The sequence below is a fragment of the Acinonyx jubatus genome, chromosome C1 (assembly GCF_027475565.1).
Source record: "Acinonyx jubatus isolate Ajub_Pintada_27869175 chromosome C1, VMU_Ajub_asm_v1.0, whole genome shotgun sequence".
Taxonomy (NCBI): Eukaryota; Metazoa; Chordata; class Mammalia; order Carnivora; family Felidae; genus Acinonyx; species Acinonyx jubatus.
The window spans coordinates 197200847-197224868 of NC_069381.1; the positions used below are offsets into that span (position 1 = coordinate 197200847).

The window sequence follows — 24022 nt, forward strand, 5'->3', positions numbered from 1 at the left end:
TTAACAGCATCCTTTGGCTGCTGTCTTGAGAAGAAACTGGCTGCAAAGGGCTGTTTAGGGAGATACAAATGGAGGCCATTCTAACGATCCAGGTGATGTACCATGGAGAGAGCAGTAGAGGTGGTATGGACTCTGGATAGAATTTGTTGTTTGCTGTTATTGTTGTTGTTTTAATTTTTATTTATTTTTGAGAGACAGAGCGCGAGCAGGGAGGACAGAGAAAGAGGGAGACACAGAATCCGAAGCAGGCTCCAGGCTCCAGGCTCCGAGCTGTCTGCACAGAGCCCGACGTGGGACTCGAACTCACGAACAGTGAGATCATGACCTGAGCCGAAGCCAGACGCTTAACTGACTGAGCCACCCAGGCACCCCGTGGACGGAATTTGAAGGTAGAGCCAACAAGAGTTGCTAAAGGATTGGAAATAGGGTGCGAAAAAAGAAAGAAGTGACTCGAGGTGAGGGCCGACCAGCTACAAAGGTTGAATTGCCATTGATTGAGATAGAGAAAAGTGTAGGGGGAGCAGGTTTGCAGGGGTGAGGAGGAAGAGCAAGAGTTTATTTTCAGAAGTGTCGATTCTCATGGGCAGTGGATTAATTTTTTAAATGTGTTGCTACACATAAGCGTGTCCTGTTGTGGCTACATTATAAGGCCGAGGGAGTTTATCAAGTGTGTGTTCGTTGACAGGCTGGCTACCGAAGGATAGGAAGCGGAAAAGGAGGTTCCTGTGACTGTGACTTAGCTGGGGAGACTGGATGTGGACCCATCATGAAAAACTAACATGACAAAAGTAGCAGCTACTGGCAGGCAGCACGGGGCCGTGGTATCCAGCCCGGCACCAGGCCATTTATCACTTGCATCTGTGGCAGGACTCAGGCTGAGTGTTGCCCTGGACGGCAAACTTCCCACTAGCTGGAAATCCCCTTGGGTGAATGCACTAGGTTCTAAAACTGGTTTTTGAATGTGCATCAACCCACTTAGGTTCAAGCAGAAAGTCGGTAGAGAGGCCTGCCAAAATGTGAACTCAGCCAGCAAAAAGATGAACTCTCGGGTCTGGCAGCTACTATTAACTACTGGAGTTGAATTTATCGAGTGGATGAATTACAGAAGGCTTTCAGCTCTTGGAAGATGTAGGTGCCCTGCCCCTTTACTGGCTTTGACCTTAGACAAGTCATTTTTCTGAACCGCAGTTTTCCAATCTGTGAAATGGAGACGATGAATCTGGCCCTACTGAACTAGATACAACTGTGAGATTCAAATGAAATGGCTTAAAAACCGTAAAGCACCTTAGAAATATCGAAGTTCAACACTATTTGTTGGGGTTATTACGGAGGATGGCGAGATTATACACAATGCTTGGCTAGCTAAAATGTAACACGGAGATCTTGGTGGGGGCATGGGAACAGAAGGGGGGTCCCCCCATTCGGGTGGAGGCAGCGGGAAGCTACCTACATTCCCAATGGCTTGAGGAGTCCTTTTCACCTCTTTCTCAGGACAGAGAGGTAAAGTAACAGCCTCCACGAGGCCCTTACCCGGAGGAAGGGATGCATCAGGAAGAACATCCACGTGTGAAGGAGCCAAAGCTGCTCGCACTGACCCCCGTGTTGTTAGGGCAGAAAGAGGGAACTTATAACCCTGTTCATGCTTCCGTTTCAGATTGGCACCCACACGTTGCCAGACGTCGACATCCAGAGTGCCGTTTTTGGGAAGCCATGGGTTAGTATCTAAGGCAACCCGAAGCATATGCTGTAATTGTTTCTCATTTCTATCTGCCCCATTGGCTTCAAGTCACTGCTTTAGGACCTTGATATATCGCCTTTGTTCAGAGCATGAGGCTGCCCCACGTAGAAAGTCTTAATAACGCACGAGAGTAAAGAGAAAAGGAAAACAAAACCCAGGCCTGAAAAGTTCCAGAACTCGGCTCTTCTCGGAAGAGAAGCCGACGACTTACTGCGCAGACTTTCATTTTCGAGCGTCCCTTCGGGTCGGTCTCAAGCGCTCACACGGGGCACCACTTGCCAGGAATGGACGGCAAACCCTGTGCTCACGGAGGAAAGATTACTCCACACTCTGCTAGGAGAGACAGAAGGCCTGGGGGTCAAAGTTTGCAGACAAAGACCCCGTTCGCCTCACTCATATTCTCGTTTATTGTGGTGTCAGGTTAATCATAAATCTTAGTGGGCTTGTGCACAGAGGGCGTATGACATTCCAGGCGTGCAGGAACAAAGGGCACACGACTTCAAGGTGAACAAGCACAAGAGACTAATAAAATCAGAGGTGGGCAGCAAGGGCCTACGTGTCCTACTGTTCTGCTAAACTGAGAATACAATGTAGAGATAACAGAGTTCCCCAAGGACTGCAGAAACACTTGTCAGGGCCACCCAGGCATTCTGCAGGCAGGGGGGCTATGCAGGCCTGGGCACTCCAAGGTGCCCGCACCCCCTCCAAGCTTAACTGCAGCCCACCAGAGATCTCCATGTTACATTTTAGCTAGCCAAGCATTGTGCATAATCTCATCATCCTCAGTAATCATCCCAACAGCTATTGTTTTTTAATGCTTATTTAGTTTTGAAAGAGAGAGAGAGAGTACAAGCAAGGGAGGGGCTCGTCGAAGCAGGCTCATTGCTGACAGCAGAGAGCCCAACGTGGGGCTTGAACTCACCAACTGCAAGACCATGACCTAAGCTGAAGTCTGACGCTTACCTGACCGAGCCACCCACAACACTATTGATTAAATCCAGTATAGGCCTGTTGGGCAAATGTGGATTCCAATGTTATTGGGCTTACCTATGACAATACTTCTTTTCATGTTTGTAACTCTGCCTTGCGTGGGCATCTTTTACGTGGTCTGTTTCAGACATGACATTCTAGAAAGCCAAGGAACCACATCTACTTAACGAACGTGATCAGGAGGTTAATGTCCTGTGCCTTACGAAGAATCATGTATACTGTTAGCCTGCTCTAACAATTATTAACATTTTTCTTTTAAAATTAATTTTAAGTTTTAAAACTTATAAATGAAACGTTCCTCTAAAAAAGTTGAAATATTACAGGGTAAGTTCCTTCTGACCATGACCCACACTCCTTTCACTTTCCATCCTGTCCAGGGTAACCTTATTATCAGTATGGTACCAACCTGTTTCTGGAGAGACACGCACTTATGTGCCCCTGTGTTGTCTATATAACATCACTGTGTGTGTCATTATTTTTGGTAGTGTTTTGTTTTAATAGAAAAGGCACACATTAATCTGCCAGCTTTTTCCACCTAATAATAGGTCTTAGATGTCTATCCAATTAATGCATATAATAGTACCCCACTCATTTTAAGTGATGTGACTCTTCTATTTATCAATTTTTAAAGGATTGTTATATCTGTGTTTTTGTAGTGCTTATCTTCCCAGAAGTTAAATACCTGTATGATTTCCCTGTTTTTGGTAAATTGGGCCTTGGTTAGGAATAACGGTGTCACCAGACCCTCGGCTTTCAGACCCGTTTCCTGTTTCAGACCTCATTCGCAGAAGAGTAGCAACCGTTCCTTTTTTTAGAGTGATGCTAGATTGTTCCTACCGCCTAAGGTGACACCAACACCACCCACCACAAACAGTAGCATCTGACATTTACCAAGAGCTCTTGGGCACCTGATGTCGGTGACTAGGAAGTCCCCTGGGGCAAATGGTGACTCACAGACCCATCAGCTGCTTGTGTTCAAGGCCGAACTACTGGCCCATGTTGTCAGATTTCTCCGTGGCAGGAAAAACTCTAGAATCTTCTTTGCAAACAACTAGTATGCTTTAAAAATTTATTGACAATTCTTGAGAGTTGGAGGCAAAGGCACATGCAGGGCAGGAAAAATGAGAAAACCAAAATACTTAAGCTACAACAGCACATCATGAGTGCATTCCACAGGAAAGATCTGCTTGTAACAACGTAGGTCAAGCAGATGTCGTTCATATAGTCGTTCAACAAGTGTTTATTGAGCCAGGCACTGGGCATACAATGGTGAACTAGAATGTGGGTTTTATCCATGAAGACAAGAACTTTGTTTTGTTCTTTGCACTATCTACAACCGTGCAGATCCATGGTAGGGACTCAACATAGAAGGATATTCTGTATCACAACATCTAGAACAGTGCAGACACATAGTAGGCACTTAACAAATACGTTGACTAAATACATGAAAACAGAAAAAGAGCTGTTTAGTGAACCCAGAGTTTGCACGAAGTTATGTTTAATTTCTGAAGAGCCCATTCACGAGCTACCCAAATGCAATAGAGACCTGAAGGGCACTGTCTTCCTTTTAGAAAACAGACAAGTTCTGAAACAAGCCAGTATCTCGAGCCAACCTCAGCATTATTAGTCACCCTAAGTGACCCAGGATGGACAGCTAACATGCCTCCCATCTCTGGAGAAGTCACATCAGGGAGTAAAATGAGTGGATGTCACCAAGGTTTAGCAGGGAGCACCCATGGAATCAGCACCTGTGGAAGAGAAGGGGAAGAAAGAGAGCAGGACCAAACCTCAACCCTATAGAGACTTCACGGGGAAGTATGAGAGGGTGGTTTACACCCTCATGATGATCATCCTCTGGATGAGGACCACCGAGGAAGAGAACGTGACCTTGGCTGAGGCCACTGTCTTTGGTTGAGGTTGTCCAGGAAGGGGGCTGACAGCTGAGGGCTGTCTGCTGCCAGCATTTCCAGAAGCTGTCTGATAACACCTTTCTTCCGGAGGGAGGACCATAATATCCACTGCCTCGCAACCCCTATACCTAAATCCATCCCTGTGGGTTGTTTTGTAAGCTCAGAATCTCCTCCTTCTGGACATGCCAGGAATTCTTTTATCAGATTACTTGATAAAATATGTAGATTTATTTTTTAATTGTAAAATAATAAAGACTCCCAGGCATCATCACTAAAGCCTTCTATGCTTAGAAGGGAATATTCTAGAAATATGGTTCAAGGAACTGTATTCACCAGTGGAGGCAATCCCATCCATATTAAACATATTAAAAATCCAAGCTACGATGTGGATGAACTACAAAAACATTATGGTAGGTGAAAAACAGGCAGACACGAAAGGTCACGTATTGTGTGATTAATTTACATGATATGTCCAAAATAGGTAAATCCAAAGAGGCCGAAGCTCATCTGGTTGTCGCCAGGGCTGAGAGGAGAGGAAATGAGGAACGACTGCTTAATGGATATGGAGTTTCCTTTGGGGAATGTTTTGGAACTGGACAGAGGTGGAGGTTATGAATATACTAAATGCCACTGAATTGTTTATTTAAAATTGTTAATGGTAAGTCGATTTCACCTGGATTTTTTAATTTTATTTAAAATTTTTTAGTGTTTATTTTTTTGGGGAGGAGGGGCAGAGAGAGAGGGAGACACAGAATCCAAAGCAGGCTGCAGGCTCTGAGCTGTCAGCACAGAGCCCAATGTGGGGCTCAAACTCAGGAACTGTGAGATCATGACCTGAGCCGAAGTCGGACACTTAATTGACTGAGCCACCCAGGTGCCCCTCACCTGAATTTTTTAAAATGGGTTAAAAAGACCTCTTTCCTGGGGCACCGGGGTGGCTCAGGAGGTTAAGCCTCTGACTCTCAATTTCAGTCAGGTCATGATCTTGCAGTGGTTGTGAGATTGAGCCCCGCATCAGGCTCTGAGCTGTGTGGAGCCTGCTTGGGATTTTCTCTCCCTCTCCTTCTGCCCCTCTCCCCCACTTGTGCTGTCTCATTCTCTCTCTCAGAATAAATAAACATAAAAGAAAGAAAAAAAAAAAAAGACCTCTTCCCTGGATGCGTCCGTTATATTAAAATTAACCCTCTACTGTAGAAGGCTTCACTTTTGAGTACCTGGATATTATTAAAACGTTGTTACTCTGTCCTCAGGCTAAATTCATTTTCTACAAGGTGAGTCAAACTATTTATATTTGAAAATCTATGTTCCTGTTCAAGTAGTAGACGCTGAATAGGTACAAAATTATGTACAACAATAAGCAACTCCTTTAAACATAGAAGATAACTTCTGTTTGTAAGAGTATTTTTCTTCAAAAGGAGTTTAGAGTTGTGTGATTCACACACCATTAAAAGTATATTGAAATAAAAATAATGCTCAGAGATTTCAGGGTCTCCAAAATGATTATCTATTTGGAAAGGGACACTCCAAACAAACTTTTATTTAAAACCACCTATAAAAACCATTCCTCTTTTATTGCTAAAATGTGAAGAATTGCATCTGAATATTTTGCTTTAATGTGTTTGGTATTTGGTGACAGAAAGAATAACAGTGCAAATATATTTGTTTGAAGCTAAAATTTCTGTGAATTAAAGGATATTTAAACAAATAAGATCCTTTCGGCCCCACTGCCTCTCCACCATAATTAGCCAGCATAATCTGGAGTTCTCAAAGAGAAATAGAACTTGGAAGCAAAGAGAATAGTCCAAAAACCGTGAAATAGTTAAGATACCAGAACCTTCAAAGAAGGAAAGAAAAAGAGTCAGTTTAAAATATGCCTTCGTGGGGCACTTGGGTGGCTCAGTCAGTTAAGTGTCCGACTTCAGCTCAGGTCATGATCTCACGGTTCGTGAGTTTGAACCCCACATCGGGCTCTGTGCTGACAGCTTGGAGCCTGGGACCTGCTTCGGGTTCTGTGTCTCCCTCTCTCTCTGTTCCTCCCCCGCTTGCACTCTGTCTCTCTCTCTCTCTCTCTCTCTCTCTCTCTCAAAAATAAACAAAGATTAAAAAAATAAAATAAAATAAAATATGCCTTTGTATTCTGTGTGTCCAAAAGACTCCCATGTCATACCAAAATTCTCAAGTGTACTGACCTTTTACATTCTTGTTTTTAAAGATAAAACATAGGGGTGCCTGGGTGGCTCAGTCGGCTGAGTGTCCAACTTCAGCTCAGGTCATGATCTCAGGGTCCGTGAGTTCGAGCCCTTCGTCGGGCTCTGTGCTGACAGCTCAGAGCCTGGAGCCTGCTTTGGAGTCTGTGTCTCCCTCTCTCTCTGCCCCTCCCCGACTCATGCTCTGTCTTTCTCTGTCAAAAATAAATAAGTTGTCTAGAACTTATATATATAGATATACATAGAACTTATATATAAAGATAAAATATAAAAACTCTTCTTTTTTGATGTTTATCAAGACATTCTGTCCTTAGGTTTAAATCAAGCTCTATTTAAATTTGAAAAAAAAAAATTCCAGTTTTGATTTTAAAAATAATAATAAAAAAAAATAAAATAAAACAAAATATGCCTAATAGCAACATGCCTAGGTGGCCCGGGGGATTAAGCAGTGGTCTTGATCTTAGGGTCCTGATCTCAGCATGTGCGCTGGGCTCTGCACTGGGCATGAAGCCTACTTAAAAAAAAAAAAATCATAAGATAAGATAAGATGAGATAAGATAAAATGCCTAAGAGCAAAACTTCCTCTTCTAGACAACTAGGAGTTAAATCACTATCCCCCTTCCCCCCTCTGATAAAAGAGCCATTTATAAATGTCATTATTTTTCTAAAGCATTCCAAATTTGAGAATAATGTATAAAATGCCTTCTAAATTTCAAAACACATTTAAAAGTTATTATATAATGAAATTTAAATTTTTAATCTTTACCTTTTTCTTCAAGAAAGCAATTTTCTCAGGGTGCCTGGGTGGCTCAGTTGGTTAAGCCTCTGACTCTTGGTTTCGGCTCAGATCATGACCTCACAGTTTGGGAGTTCAAGTCCCATATCCGGCTCCGTGCTGACAGTGCAGAGCCTGCTTGGGATTTTCTCTGCTTCTCTCTCTGCCCCTCCGCTACTCATTCTCTCTGTCTCTCTCAAAAATAAATAACCTTAAAAAATGTTAATCTCTTCATTAAAAAAAGAATGCAATTTTCTTTTTTTCCCTCTTCAGTAGTTACTTCAGACTGAAAAACTTTTAAATTTGAGGCCCAGCATTTCGAATTTCATACAAGAATTTGGATTTCTGAGCCAAATAATAAATACCTGAAGCTTCGTGTAAATGTGATCTAAAACAGTACTTTAAATGGAAATAAACCACATTTGAAGTGTGTGGTGTTTGTAAAACAAAGATCTATTTTATAAATTGTCTCCAAAAAAATCCCTAGATGGGGCGCCTGGGTGGCTCAGTCGGTTGAGTGGCCGACTTCGGCTCAGGTCATGATCTCACGGTCCGTGAGTTCAAGCCCCGCGTCGGGCTCTGTGCTGACAGCTCGGAGCCTGGAGCCTGTTTCGGATTCTGTGTCTCCCTCTCTCTGACCCTCCCCCGTTCATGCTCTGTCTCTCTCTGTCTCAAAAATAAATAAACGTTTAAAAAAAATTTAAAAAAAATCCCTAGATCATCCAAAAATATATACAAATCAACAGAAGAGTTTCCACTCGATCTTTCTAGACAGTGCCTAAATGTGTAATATCAGGCATTCATTGTGTATTAATTTAATTCTATTGTATCTTGATATACTGTGGATGTTTTTCAAGCATACTTGGATTTTGGAAATTTAATTTTTGGATAGCATGAACATAATGCCTATTTGAATTTATCCTCAGTTATTTTAGCAAGTGGTATTCTGCCTTGGGGTAGACTTAATGAATGAATGAGGGATCATAAATAAATAAGGACCATACACCTAAAAATAGTTACAATGGAAATTTTATATTATATATATTTTGCCACATTAAAGAAAGAAGCAAAAAAGTAAGAACCCATCTATGAGAGAGAGAGAGACAGGGAGAGAGGCAGGTGTTTCTGATTATTTTCCCCATAGAAACATAGAACTAAGTGTAGACCACTCAAAATATATAATGCTGTGATCAGAACATTTACAAATAGCAATTCCAATAAAAATACTAGTACAGGGGCACCTGGGTGGCTCAATCAGTTAAGCGTCTGACTTCAGCTCAGGGCATGATCTCGCAGTTCGTGGGTTCGAGCCCCATGTCCGGCTCTACGCTGCCAGTTCAGAGCCTGGAGCCTGCATAGGATTCTGTGTCTCCCTGTCTCTCTCTGCCCCTCCCCACTCGTGCTCTGTCTCTGTGTCTCTCAAAAATAAACATTTAAAAAAATACTAGTACAATCAAAAAGACATGTTATATTCTTAATAAATAAGTTACCTTTAAAATAAAAGGATGACGGTAGCTTCATGGGGATTTGAGGATTGAGCTGCTGAGTTAGGGCAGCAAAGGCAAATGGGGAAGACCACGCAGAAAGTAGAATCAGCACTTCCCACGGCCTGGAGGCTGGCATTCGGGCTGGCATGTCTAAAACCTCAAACTTACTATTCCTCTCTTGAGAGTCCTCAAATTCAAGGATGCTGAGTCATGCTCATAAACTCACTAGGAATTGAAGTACGTGGTGTAGACTTACACAAAACTCTCGCAGTGGCTAAACATTTCAATGGACCAGAGCAGCCCATTAATTCCCCTCAGGCAAAGCTGCACAGAAAAATCCAATTTTTAGACTTCTTTTTGGACGTGGATTCAGAGGGAAAGGAGTTGGTTTCATGAATTCGGTTCTGAGAGTCTGATGCATCTTTCTCCAAAACAGGTACCCTACATGCCAAGCAAAGCACACGTTTGTAGCCCGTGGGTGGGGCTTGTGTGTCTTATGACCAATGATAGGTGGGAGCTGTTGGTGGTGGCCACATGGGCTTTTCTTACATTGCCATGGTGATCACTCTCCCACTTTGGTGAGTTGCATGTTTTTCTGTTCACATTAATATTTCAAATCAAAATTAATTCTTGATGTGAAATGACAGGAAATTTGGAATTTACTCTAAGATACTTAGAAATCAAGTAGGAGAGAGAGATAAACAAATTTGAGAAAATATAGATCATTATTAAAGCTGGGTATTGGCTTTTATTATACTCTTCTCTTTAGCATGTGTTTAAATAGTTCCATTAAAAAAAATTTTTTTAACGTTTATTTATTATTGAGAGACAGAGAGAGACAGAGCATGAGCATGGGAGGGGCAGAGAGAGGGGGAGACACAGAATCTGAAGCAGGCTCCAGGCTCTGAGCTGTCAGCTCAAACTCACAAACCTCGAGATCATGACCTGAGCCGAAGTTGGACACTCAACCGATTGAGCTACCCAGGCGCCCCTAATTTTTTTTTTTTTTTTTTTTTTTTTTTTTTATCTCTTGATGCCTTGGTGCTAGTCTGTCTCTCTCAGTATGTCGTGTTAGTCACCAGCTCTACAGGTAGACCGCTTTCATTCAAATCCCACTTCTGCCATTTGCTAAGTGAGATCTTGGCCTGTTTGTGCCAATTTTCCCCGCTATAAAAATACTGGTAGTGGAGAAATCTACCCCACGTGGTTTTTGTAAGGTTAGGATGGCATCATTCATGGAAGGCGTTTGGCAGAATGTGGCATTTAGTAATCACTCAATAAATGATAACTATTGTTCTCTACCATATAGTGATTCTACAGCCCTGTGGGCAATATATTTCTACTCTCCAGTTTGAACTCTCAAGACAACCACAAGGACCGTTTCTACAAACACACACACACACACATACACACTTTGCTTGCTCATCAAAATGTTTTCTTCTGTATCTCCCTGAATGCTCCTCAGGTTCATTCCTCTAGGTAAAATGTAAGAATGAATTAGAATCCAATAAAGTTACCATCCTCCCCAATTCCCCTACTCTCCACCCCAACAATATAGAAGAGAAGGGTTGCTTAGTCCCCTGTCCCTCCCTGCCACAGTCCATCTCACCAACCCCCAATCCAGACTCAATGCCTCACATGTGAATCTTTCCCCAGGAAGAAAGAGACTTGTCCTCTCTTTTTGGTTCATCTGAAAACAAGAAGCCAAAGAAATCTAACAAAATAAGCTTTGGTACCCACAGCCTTGACTTCAGAAGATCAAAATTACACGGTAAGAAATTCTGATTGACAATTACTGTGAATCACCCATAGCAATGACTCCTTTTTTGAAAAGGAGTTTGTGATAACTATTTAAGTTTAAACTATTTAAGTTTGTGATAAGTATTACATTTGAAATAAAAGGTAATTCTGTTGAGTCATACTTAAAACTACAAACTCTAACTGAATTTGTGACTCAGTCTATACATATGAAAACAGAAGCTTAATGGTCCAAATAGTCAAGAGAATCAAGGAATATTGTTTTTACTTTGCTTATTTGTTTGGGTTCTTCCAAGTTTACCAATTGGATATCATTTCCCTATTCGAGCATATGAACTCAGGAATATCAATGTTACTGAAATAAATGGACTATTGTCCATATCTTTCAAACCTACATGTTTACTCAATCAGCTTGTGCTGAAGCTGACTGATAATGTTAACTAACCAGTGTGGGAGGCTGGCCAGGAGCACATAGGTTATGCCCACTGCCCACAGGGCAGAATTCAGGTTAAGAGGCAATAGCTTTGTACCACCAAAACATATTCTGTTTGGAACCTGGTCTTTCACTACGTTTGCCACATCCATGTACCCCCATGAACCACTGTATGGCAAGTGCAAACTCTCTCCTGTTTCTCCCAAATAACCTTTATTTACAGCCAACTAATTCTTCCCCATGTTACCCTATATCCAAGTTATGAATGAGACCATTTTCATTTTGCAATTTTTTTTTTATTTTAGGAAGTTCCAAACTTACCCAAAGGTAGAGAGAAGAGTAGAATTAACCATCTAATGTATAATGTATCCATCACTGGCCTAAATAATTATTACCATGCTTCCAATCTCGTTTCACCAGCTCCCCTCCCTTCCCCAATTCGTCTTTAAACTGGAGTATTTAAAAGCAAATCCCAAATATAATTTCTTCCCATTCTAGGTAAGGACGTTTTTTAAAAAAGTAACTGCCCTGCTATTATCACATTGAATGACCAGTAGTTCTTTAATAGTATCTACTCATCCCCAATCCATATTCAAATCTCTCCATTGTCTCAGAGCTGTGACAGGAATGAGTAAGCGGTGGAAGCTGGGAATCGAACCTAGGCCGTTGGACTCCAGTGGACCCAACAGCATAACTCATGGAAGGCGAGAGTCCACCAAGAGCTCTGCAGGGACAGACAGAAAAGGGCAAAATAAGCAGGGGGATAGGATGCACGAGTGTAGTAAGCAGAAAGGTTGTCAGTAACCTCAGCGAAGTGGTCTCAGTCAGAAGGGGTTTTCAAGGTTTCCTTTCAGGGAACTGACAAGCCCTAGGACAGCAAGTTTGGAGGCTACAGATGGAAACAAGTGAGAGAACCTCGCTAGATAGGAAGAGCAAGGAAACCCTGGGGGCGCAGCACTGAAACTGACTAACAGCTTTAGGACTTTCAGGTCCCCAGCATCTGACTCCCACTGGGACATAGTGTAGATTTGCCACTGGCTCCATGGCAGAGCAGAAAAGGACATGGGTGGCACGGCTGGGTGAAAGTAGACACTGGCCAACAGAGGGCTCTGCTTACCACGCAAATCATAAATAGCATGTCTGCAAGATTCAAAATATCCCTTTGGATAACTGGAGATTTAACTATCCTTTTGGATAACTGTCATAAAACAAGGGCTAGATAATGCCTAGCTTTTAATCTCACACCTTTCTGGGATGCAGTTTCAAACCTTCCTGCCGGTTGATCAAATTTCAACAGGCAGCTGCTTCCGTGAAGTGAACCCCTTGTAAACGAGGAGTGCGGAAGACTTACGAAGAGAAGAACCTAAAGTGCAAGCGGAAGCTTTGCAGCCAGGTCTTGGCTTCCTCAGAAGGGAAGGCACTGTCCTTCCAGACAGGCTGGTGTTCCACAATTAACCACAAGGGGACACTTTTTTGAGCCAAGCCCTGGAATAGTGTTGAAAATTAAAGGGGCAAATGGTAACTAACTGTTTTACAGCCACCGGACATGGGCATGTGGCAGCTATGAAATACACCATTAGGCCTTGGGGAACATAGTTAATTGCCGTCTCAGCCCTAGTAGGAGATTATTAGCTACTCATTGTATCTGCTATTGCCGTATTCTTTTTTTTTTTTTTTTAAGTAATCTCTACGCCCAATTTGGGGCCCCAACTCACAACCCTGAGATTGAGAGTTGCACACTCTACCAACTGATCCAGCCAGATGCCCCATTCCCATGTTCTTTACAGTTCTCCTCACTTCCTAGTAGCCAATCTCTCACTACCCCCCTTCCCTGAGATAGCTAGTAATGTTTTATATTAAATTTTCCATGCTCAAGTGACCATATGGTCCTCATAGTGACAAATGCCTACTCCCAAGTTAAGAGTTTGCCTTTTCTGGGAGTGAGCAGGGACTGAGATACCTCCACTCTAGATGCTTATACAAATCCTGATCCATAACCATCGAATCCCACACAACAGCATCCAACCAGGTGACCCACATCCCAGTAAAATGTACGAGAGTGGGTCCCTGATCATGCAACCATTGATTGTATCACACACCATGCTTCCAGAAGCAACCAGCCTCACAGAGGGCTAGAACAACCAATGCACAGCTGAAGTGCCAGCAACCTTCTGAAAGGAGGGAGAACCATCTTTCAGGACGCATGTCCCCAAAGGCGTTGGGAACGTTTCTGGGAACCAATGAGTGGAAGAGGGAGTGGGCCTACTTACTATCACTTCCAAAGATCCACTGTGGGACTTTGTGCTTCCCATCCATTTCTGGGCTCTGCAGCACTGGAAGTCATGGTCCCAAAGGAGGCGACTCTTGCCAGGGGACACAGTAAGGTCCCCCTGAACTACAAACTCCGGCTGATTCCAGGGCACATTAGCATGCTTGTGCTCAGGCAGTAGTAGCTGGTGAAAAAGGAGCCACCCTCACCAGCAGGAGGAGCAGAGCTACCGATATATAGTAAGGACAGGGTGTTCACATGTGGAACCCAGGTAATTCTCCTGGAACCCCCTTGCTCACGAGTGTCTCCTGGAACCTCCTGGCTCACATGCAGCAAGCCTGGCCTAAAAAAGTTTCTTTGATGCAAGCCGAGATGCTTCCTGCCCACTGTCTTTGTCCCCTCCTTACAAGGTGGGGAAGCAAGGTGTCAGACTTGCTCTACAGCCTGAAGGCTGTTGCTGTCTTCCTGCTCTTTATCCTCCCTGGGCATGTTCCCCAAGTCTCACGCACATCTCATTCTGTGTTGGCATCTGCTTCCCAGAAGACCCGAACTAACACAAGCCATGAAACAAAAGAGCAGTGGGGGGGGGGGGGGGTGTGGAGGAGATAATGTCAACAAGGGTCATCTTAATCAACAAAGTCTTTTAACATGATTAATAATTTGAGTTGCTTTTGTCCCCACTAGATGTCTTTTTCTTCCCGTTAATGCCTTTAGCACCATGACCTTACCCTTTATGGCACTTAGAACACTTGGCGGGGGCGGGGGGAGGAGGGGTTAAATTTGTATGTGGCTTGATTAATGTTTCTCTCTTTCTCTCTCTTGCCCTTGTAAGCTCCCTTGAGACAAAGTCCATGTGGTTTTTTTTTCCAGTACTGCACACCCAATTCCTACTGTAATGCTTAGCACATAGTAGGGGCTCGAAATTATTGAGCGAACTATTACTGAGTGATGAAACTTACTGAGGAATATTTAGTCTATAGCAAAATTTACTAAGTGTAGTAGCAAAAGAATATTATTGACAGGACACTATCACAAAGTGTACAAAGTCCTGGGGAATAGATTTATGATTCTAGAATACTGATAATGGTCAGCTGCCCAATAATAGGTCTAACAAGAAGATCTAATAAGGAGTTGTAGCTAAGTCTCATGCTATGTGGGGTGACCTCTGTTCCTTGCAGAAATAAACAAGTGTCAATACTGTGGGGCTTTATGGGATTGTTTGCAGGCATCAGCATGAGGTAATTTGAAAAGCAAGCCCTGCCTCTTCCATCTTCCACACCAACCTGTGTTAGGGCTAGCCTGCCCTCTAGCCTGGCTTGTAATTCTTAGCAACTATGATATTATCATGTCCAGAAGGCCATTTTAAAGTATTATCTAGCAGGAAAAGATTTCTGATCTTTCCACATTAATAACATGGACACAAAATGTATGGCTGTGCTCGCTCTCAGGGGCGACTCTGCACTTGAGCAAATGCAAGAGTGAGCACGCACCTCCTTAAATGCTGCACTCTAGGCATCTCATTGGTCTCCCCCTAGTCCTGACCCTGCATGGGAGCCTAAGAAAATGGCAGATTCAGGGGCCCCTTCCCAGAGCTTGGTAAATTACATACAACTGTCGCCAACTTAACGATGGTTTGACTTACGATTTTTCAACTTTATGACAGTGTGAAAGTGGTATGCTTTCAGCAGAATCTGTACTTCGAACTTTGAATTTATCCCGGGCTGGTGATATGCAATACCTATTCTCTTCTGATGTTAGGCAGTGGCAGACAGCCATAGCTCCCAGTCAGCCAATTGAGAGGGAAACCAACCAATGCAACCATTCTGTACCCACACACCTTTTCTGGTTTTCACTTTCAGCACAGTACTCAATAAACTGCATAAGATAGTCAACACTTTATTATAAGACAGGCCTCGTGTTAGATGATTTTGCCAAATGTTGGCTAATGTAAGTGCTCTGGGCATGTTTAAAGGAGACTAGCCTAAGCTATGATGTTCAGTTAAGCTAGATGTATTAAATGCATTTGTGACTTAATGATATTATCAACTAACAGTGGGTTTATCAGGATGTAACCCCTTTGTAAGTCAAGGAGGATCTATACTTTGAACTGAGAATTACTGATAGAGGGAAATATCTACTTGACTTCAAGAGGGAATAAGTCAATTGGAAGAGGTTTAATTAAGACAAAAAATGAATGTGCATAATTTATAAGTGGCATTTCCGAAATCAGTTTGCCAGAAAAAATCAAGTGAAGGCAGAATGCTGAACCCTAACACATTTGTATCACATTTAATTAAAATGTTTGTATTGTCAATGGAGTACTATGTGGCAATGAGAAAGAATGAATATGGCCCTTTGTAGCAACGTGGATGGAACTGGAGAGTGTTATGCTAAGTGAAATAAGCCATACTGAGAAAGACAGATACCATATGTTTTCACTCTTATGTGGATCCTGAGAAACTTAATAGAAACCCATGGGGGAGGGGAAGGGGAAAAAAAAAAAAAAAGAGGTTAGAGTGGGAGAGAGCCAAAGCATAAGAGACTCTTAAAAACTGAGCACAAACTGAGGGTTGATGGGGGGTGGGGAGGGAGGGGAGGGGTGGGTGATGGGTATTGAGGAGGGCACCTTTTGGGATGAGCACTGGGTGTTGTATGGAAACCAATTTGACAATAAATTTCATATATTGGAAAAAAAATAAAATAAAATAAAATGTTTGTGTTGTATACAAAAGGAGAAACATGAAGTAAAGGGAATACTTTGGATAGGAAATCAAGACACAAATCAAGTACTGCAAAGAAATACTACGTATAACTTTATTTTTCTTTTGAATTAAGAAGGCTTATACAAATTTGACTTCATGAACAAAACAAATCACATGTTGGTAATCACCAATAAGGCTTTACTGATCCAAAAATATTTGCCATAAGAAATGAGTCACTGTGTATCTCTGGTTTTAAGAATCACAACACTGTCACAATTTAAATTTATTGCCCACCTTTCCAATTAAATAGCAAAATCTTTTGGGAGATGATGATACCTCCATTTTTAATTTGAAATTATTGCATTTTTCAAATATTTTTTCTTAGAAATAAAAAGTAAATCATAAAGTGTGTTAAGTCCATTCCTAAAAAAATCTTTAATCACAGGCTCAACCGTATTGGTTGGGACTTAAAAATGCTTTACTTTCAGGAATAGTTTTTGTACAGGCATGATTGATAACATTAAAAAGGCAGAAAGCAATTGTTCCATGCAAATTATTAGCTCTTATAAAGTACCAAGGTGTATTCTTGAGATGTTAAGTCATCTGGGGACAAAAGATACCTCTAGTTTCCTTGGCTTAGAGCTTGGATTTATTCTTGAAAGATTCCTTCATCCTTTTGACAACAGAAATGTCCCCTGCTCCCTCAGGCCAGTTGTCATGATCTGTTAAGTAAGTAGAAAACCTCACGTCCAGCACAAACCTATGAACCTCATTAATCCTCTTGGTTTCCAATAAACCCTCCTATTTTCCCTGGTTCACCCCTCTTCTCAGCGGGAAAAAGATATCATTAGGACAAATGGCAAAAGTCCTGAGAAAAACCTGCTTTGGAATCCGAGGTCTTCCCTGGACTAGCTCTCTAGCTCTTCCAAATGTGGAGAAGTTACTCTTCCTGAACCTGTTTCCTCATCAATTATCGGGGGGTGTAACAACATCTGTTTTTTAAAGTCATGAAAATTAGGGGCGCCTAGGTGGCTCAGTCAGTGGAGCATCCAACTCTTGATCTTGGCTCAGGTCATGATCTCACAGTTCATGGGATAGAGCCCCACGTCGGGCTCCGCGCTGACAGTGTGGAACTTGTTTGGGATTCTCTCTCTCTCTCTCTCTCTCTCTCTCTCTCTCTCTCTCTCTCTCCACCCCTCCCCCCCAAAATAAACAAATAAACTTAAAAACAAATAAATAAAGTGAAAATTAAATGCGACAGCCTGTATACAACACTTGGCATACTGAAGACATTCAAAAAATCCTACCTCTTTAATAACCAGGATGACTTTAAAACCATGTCCTTACTTTGCACTGGGCACATATAGCTGCCTTTCCAGCATCCAGTCCTTCACCCTGTTTCCAGTAACCTCCACTTCCACTTGGGAATCCATGAGGTTCTGGGGAAGTGACCCCACTTAGGTTACTGACTGAGCTAAGTCAAACAGTGCACTCCATTCCCCTGGCTGTGGTTATTGGTTGAGGATGGCCATTCCCATAAGCTGGTCCAAAACAGAGGGGGTCTTAGAACTCTGCTAGAAATGCTGTAACCAAGTCATTCCCCTCCTCTCTCTCTCTGTCCAGATGGCTGTGAACAAGAATCATGGCCTGTTAGGGGTCCCAGGCAGCCTTCCTGTAACCAGGAGAGTCAATCTTAAGATAAAGCCAATACTGCATTAGCAAAAACAAAGGGAAAAGAAGAAATTTATTGTCCTTGATGAGATCTATGAGCATATGATTCAAGTCCGGCTTGCTTTTCAGTTATTCAGGCCAATAAATTCCTCTACTAGTTAGGTTTGAGCTGCAGCTAAAAGCATGCTGAACCAGGGCTTTCAATGTGCATTATCTAATATAATGCTCCCAACCGTTTATTCAATAAATGCTATAAGTGACTCCACTTTACAGGAAAGAAAGTGGAGGCCTACAGAAATTAATTTTCCCCAAGGTCACACAGCTAATAAGGGCCTAGCCAAGTCTCCATCCCAGGCCTTGTCACTCCAGGGCTGGCAATCTTGGTAGGTTTTTTGTTTTTCTGTTTTTTAAATTTTTATTTATTTTTGAAAGAGAGAAAGCACACAAGCTGGGGAGGGCAGAGAGAGTGAGAGGAAGACAGAGGATCTGAAGCAGGTTCTACACTGTCACTGTAGATCCTGATGCAGGACTCAAACTCATGAAGCATGAGATCATGACCTGACCGATGTCTGACACTTAACCGACTAAGCCACCCGGATGCCCCTAGGCTGACAATCTTAAAGAAAAGACTGGACGCAAATGCTCAACATTCCCATTCATTATTTGGGGCAAGTATATTCTCGAAAAATAGATGTGGCTGATTTCTCCCAAAATTTCTTTCCCTTTATGAAGGAAAAATGAAAAATACGCTCAACTCCACTGGTGAGGAAAGTGGAGAGCTTCCCTCCCACCCTGGCCACTTTAAATACTTTCAGAACACAGAACTGCAAAATGTAGGCATTTCTGTCTTTCCAACCAAGATCCGTCCTTAAAACCGTGGTATCTTATGCACATCACCACATTGATGTTATCAGTAAGGAAATACAGATAGGGGAGGGGAAAATAATAAGTAAGACTGAAGTCCCATATCCATCATTTATTAATGCAAAGAAGGTCTTATGTCTTGATTAGACTATCAGTATACAGAAGAGTAGGGTGAACGAACCCAGGTCCCAGATATGAAATTGAAATACACATGCATTACATCGATCACGTTTTTTTAAGTTTATTTATTTTGAGAGAGAGAGAGAGAGAGAGAGAGGGAGGGAGAGAGAGAGAACCAGTGGGGGAGGGGCAGAGAGAGAAGGAGAGAAAGAGAGAATCCCAAGCAGGCTCCACACTGTCAGCATGGAGCCCAATGTGGGACTGGAACCCATGAACCCTGAGATCACGACCTAAGCCGAAGTCAGACACTTAACCAACTGAGCCACTCAGGTGTCCTTACATTGATCACATTGTAGTTGCTCGTAGCCACTTACTCAACACTCTTCAGCAACAGTGCAAATATGTCTGAATTTTATATTTGTGTGCAACATCTATGTTTGGTTGAGCCGTATAAAACTACTGCTTTTGTATATTAAGAATGGTTGAATACAGCAAATTCATATGGTTTTGCTGAGTCTATATCCCAAAGATAATGTAAAATAATACCATACCACCCCCCCCCCCCAGCCCCAGCCTACCACCAGGTCTGATTCTTCTGTTCAGATACACAAGCCCCTTATTAGAGGAACAGAGAAATTAAATCTTAAAAATATGGCAACCTCTTGCCCCTTTTCTCTCTCCTCCTTATAAATGTATACTCATATAGAGAATAGTTTTCATGACTAAAATTCCACCAACCTATGCACACACAGGCAACTTTTTAAATAGATAAAGTTGTGTGCTATAATAAAAATATTTAGATATTTTCTTTGACTGGGATCATTTCCTTTAAAGATCACATCAGGAATATAAATATTTTGTACATTTTTGATGTTCCATAAGAGAAAACCCTAATCCCTTTTGTTTTTTTTTTAATTTTTTTTAATGTTTATTTATTTTTGAGAGAGAGAGAGAGAGAGACAGAGCATGAGCATGAGCAGGGAAGGAGCAGAGAGAGGCAGACATGGAATCCAAGGCAAGCTCCAGGCTCTGAGCTGTCAGCACAGAGCCCAATGCGGGGCTCAAACACACAAACTGCGAGATCGTGACCTGAGCCACCCGGGCGCCCCTCCCTAATCCCTTTTGTAAGTGCTTAAGAAATTTTGAAAACTTGAACGTGAAAAGGCATAAAGTCAGTGACTGCTCCTTTCTTGAGTGCTCACCTGGTACATCATATATTCGCGTATATAGAGACTGGCCCCCGTCCACCTCCACCAACTGTCCAGTGATAAAGGAAGCTGCTGGAGACAGCAGGAAGCAGACTATTGGGGAGATCTGGAAACAGAAGTACACACATACAGAAAAGTGGATACAACCCATCTGGGGCTGTTTCCATACCCAAGGAAACATATCTCAAAACCCATGACTGTAACATGAATTCTACAGTCCGTGTGCACCATACTCTGACAGAACAGACAACTACCTTTTTCTGTTTGAGCACCATTGAAAAAAAAGTGACTAGTGCAGCAAGATAGGAAAGAATCTAGACAGTGTCAAACAAGCTACACGATGTGAATAAGCTGAAAGTGATCACTGTGCTTAATCTTTCCCAAACAACTCAGTTCCTTCCACACCTTTCATTGCCCACCATAACCCCACTTTTCTTCCTCTTCTTTTTTTCTTTTAATGTTTATTTATTTTTAGGAGAGAAAGAGAGACAGAGCATGAGCAGGGGAGGGGACAGAGAGAGAGAGGGAGACACAGAATCAGAAGCAGGCTCCAGGCTCCGAGCTGTCAGCGCTGAGCCTGACGCGGGGCTCGAACTCACGGAGCGCGAGATCATGACCTGAGCCGAAGTTGGATGTGCAACCGACTGAGCCACCCAGATGCCCCATAACTCCACTTTTCAATGCCATCATATGCCTTTTATATTTTTGTCCCAGAAATAGCCAATGCGTCTATATAACAATAAATTGGCATTGTAGCTTGCTCAGTCAATGGTCTTGCAGGCTGCAAGGCCAGGAACTCAGACTACAGGAGCTTCCTACAAGGGAGACTTCAAGACCCCACTGCATCCCCTAAAAATTCAGAGGTAGATGATGAGTACAGAAACATCTACTCCCAAAACCAAAAAGAAAGAGGACTTATTTCACTGGACATAAAGGAACTCTCTATGAGGCTATTGGCACAGGAGGAGTTTCTCAAAGGGAGATCCCAAACACCTGCATTAGAATCCTTGGGTCCCTACCTGAGACCTTCTAAATTATAAGCTCTGGGGTTGGAGACCCGGAATCTGCTACTTTATGAAGCTCCCTAGCAGAAGTGAGACAAGGGGGAGGCTAATGGTGCTTAGGGTGCAGTATTTAAGGAGGCACTCACTCTCAGGGCAGACCCTGCCCTTGTGTGACCCTGAGAGTGGGACACATCCCTAAGTTTTATGTCCATGCCTTGCTTGCCTCACCCCAGTCAGGGCTGTGTACCTAGAGTGTTCTCTTACATAGCTATGCCTCTTTGAGACTGTGAGACCCTGGAGGGCAGGCATAGCCTTCTCTCCATCCTTGTGTCCCCAGAAGCACTGGCCACATGACACAGCCCACTTTCCGTATGGCTAGTCTGAACTGAGATGTGCTCTACGTGTAAAATACACTCTAGATTTTGAAGACTTGGTTTGGAGAGAAGAGGCAAAATCTATAGAAGAATGTAAAATGATGTTTTAGATACATTGGGTTGAATAAAATTTTATTAATAATATTTAATTAAATTCTTATCTATTACATATTGGTTATAACAATATTAATTTTATATTTTTTTACTCTTTTTTTTTAAGTTTATTTGTTTTGAGAGAGAGAGAGCACACATGCATGAGAGTGGCAGAGGGGCAGGGAGAGGGGGAGGGAGAGAATCCCAAGCAGGCTCCACACCTAGCGAGGAGCTCAACACAGGGCTCAATCTCCCAAACCAAAGGTCATGACCTGAGCCAAAATCAAGAGTCGGATACTCATCCGATTGAGCCACCCAGGTGCCCCTTTACTTTTCTTAATGTGGCTAGTGGTTAGCTTAAAATTACACGTGTCACTATTACGGTATTTCTATTGGACAACACTGGTATAGAGAATTAATCATTGAAAGGTTTCCTCGTCTCTGAGAAAGGGGAGAGAGTTCTGACCTATGATCAAAAGAAACCACCAGAGCTTGCATTAGCCTGTGTTATCAATCAACAACATCTCACCCGGTGAGTCAGGAAGACTCCACTCCAGTATGCTCCTTCCTGAATGCCAGCCAAACAAAAACCCTCTCTCCCCAGTAATCATGCCCTCCAGAAGTCTGCAAATCCCTAAAACCACACTTGCCCCAGGAAAACAGAAAGAGCCATAGTCTGCTCTGTTCAGAGAGACTGTGTCTGACTAGTAATAAATGTGGCTTCGTGCTGAATTTTGTTTGAAATATTTACTGATGGCCTCATGTGTTTCGGATAAAATAAGCACTTAATAAATGTTTACAGAATGAAAGCTCTATATGCATCCCTTGCCTAAAATGAAGGGAAGTTACATCACCCAGCTCCTGCTACAGTGTTTTGCCCAGAGACTGGGCACCACTAAATGACACTGAATTGAATTGAAGCTATCTGTTAGGTAAAAGATAGATAAATATTCATAGCTCATGGTTTACTTTAGGAGCTCAACGTGGAGCTAAACTGAACCAATACAATTTTTATAATCACCAAATTAACTAGGCACTATTGTAATATCTTCCAATAGACTCTTCTAAACTTTGATTTTAACAAAATCCATTTGATGGATGGGTTTGAGGAACCAAGCCATTCACAAGAGTTTTATCAATCAGTAAACACTATTAAAAACCAGCAGCCGAGGGCACCTGGGTGGCTCAGTCGGTAAAGCGTCCGATTTTGGTTCAGGTCATGATCTTGGCGGTCTGTGAGTTCGAGCCCCGCGTCAGGCTCTGTGCCGACAGATCAGAGCCTGGAGCCTGCTTTGGATTCTGTGTCTCTCTCTCTCTACCCTTCCCCATTGCACTCTCTCTCTCTCTCTCTCTCTCTCTCACAAAAGTAAACATTAAAGACTGGCAGCTTGTCTCCACTTTATCTATGTGGGTAACGCCTCTTTTAGCACAGTTACCTCTTTACTTTCTGCTCTGTTTATTAAAGACCCCGGGGATTTTAAATATGCAAGCTGGGGGTTGAATCCCAGTACCATGAGCCATGTATGACCATAGACAAGTTACCGCACCTCACTGGCCCTTAGTTTCTTAATTTCATAAAATGAGAAGGCTCTGCCAAGTGCTGCATTCCTTCCCCCAGAATGTCGAAGGACACCCTAGGAAGTCTAGGCCATTCCTTTTAAAAGTACAGCTAGGTTCTGACCCTCCTGACTCTGCTCCAGGGACTGTCACTTAAAAGCCAGCAACTCATTGAAAGCAGTTCAGTCAATGGCCTAAGTGTGAACGTTCTGCCCCAGGGAGGATTCGCTGGGGTGATCAGAGTATCTTGGAAACACGACCTAACCGACCTAACTGACAATCAGGCAGAGGCACCCCCTTGTTCTGCATCTCCCGGAAGCTCCCACCCTCTTTCCTTCCCCTTCACATCTAAACTATTTGAAGGTTTCACCTACATTAGTCAAAGTATGGTCAGCAAAACCCTGGGCATACCTAAGACCTTTTCAGGTGCTTTGCAAGGACAAAACTGTTTTTGTTATAACACTAACTTTTCATTTGTCTTTTTCACTGTGTTGACATTTGCATTAATGGTGCCAAAGCAGTGGTGGGAAAAACTCCTGGAGCCTCAGCTCAGAAATCAGCAAATCATGGCAGGAATACAAAGAGGAACCAGGTCCCTAGGCTATTAGTGGTCATTATATTCTTCACCGGCAAGTACACGTGGGGGGAAAGGCCTGTTTCACTTTAGAATATCTTTGATGAAGCAGCAGAATTTATTCATCATATGAATCTCAACCAGTGGGTACACGCCTTCTTAATGTCCTGTGTTATAACGTGGGAATTACTCATTAAGCTTCTCTACTGCAGTGGAAGTAGAAGAGTTGTGATCTGAACTAGTCACTCTCTTCATGAAATACAATTTTTCACTGGGATAAATGACTAA

At 42.6% G+C, this 24022-nt stretch overlaps 2 protein-coding genes across 2 annotated transcripts in view; both read right to left on the reverse strand.

The window, feature by feature from the left end:
• The window catches only part of MREG (melanoregulin), a 63013-nt gene extending 60863 nt beyond the window's left edge, over positions 1-2150 (reverse strand). Inside the window, exon 1 of the mRNA XM_053215759.1 lies at positions 1950-2150. The gene's annotated coding sequence lies outside the window, so the exon portion shown is untranslated. The remainder of the gene's footprint in view (positions 1-1949) is intronic.
• Positions 2151-16357: 14207 nt separating this feature from the next.
• PECR (peroxisomal trans-2-enoyl-CoA reductase) overlaps positions 16358-24022 on the reverse strand; it is a 29396-nt gene continuing 21731 nt past the window's right edge. The window contains exons 7-8 of the mRNA XM_015066695.3: positions 20127-20238; positions 16358-16991 (exon numbers count right to left, since the gene is read on the reverse strand). Coding sequence (XP_014922181.1) covers positions 16906-16991; positions 20127-20238 — 198 coding nt within the window. The 3' untranslated portion in view covers positions 16358-16905. The remainder of the gene's footprint in view (positions 16992-20126; positions 20239-24022) is intronic.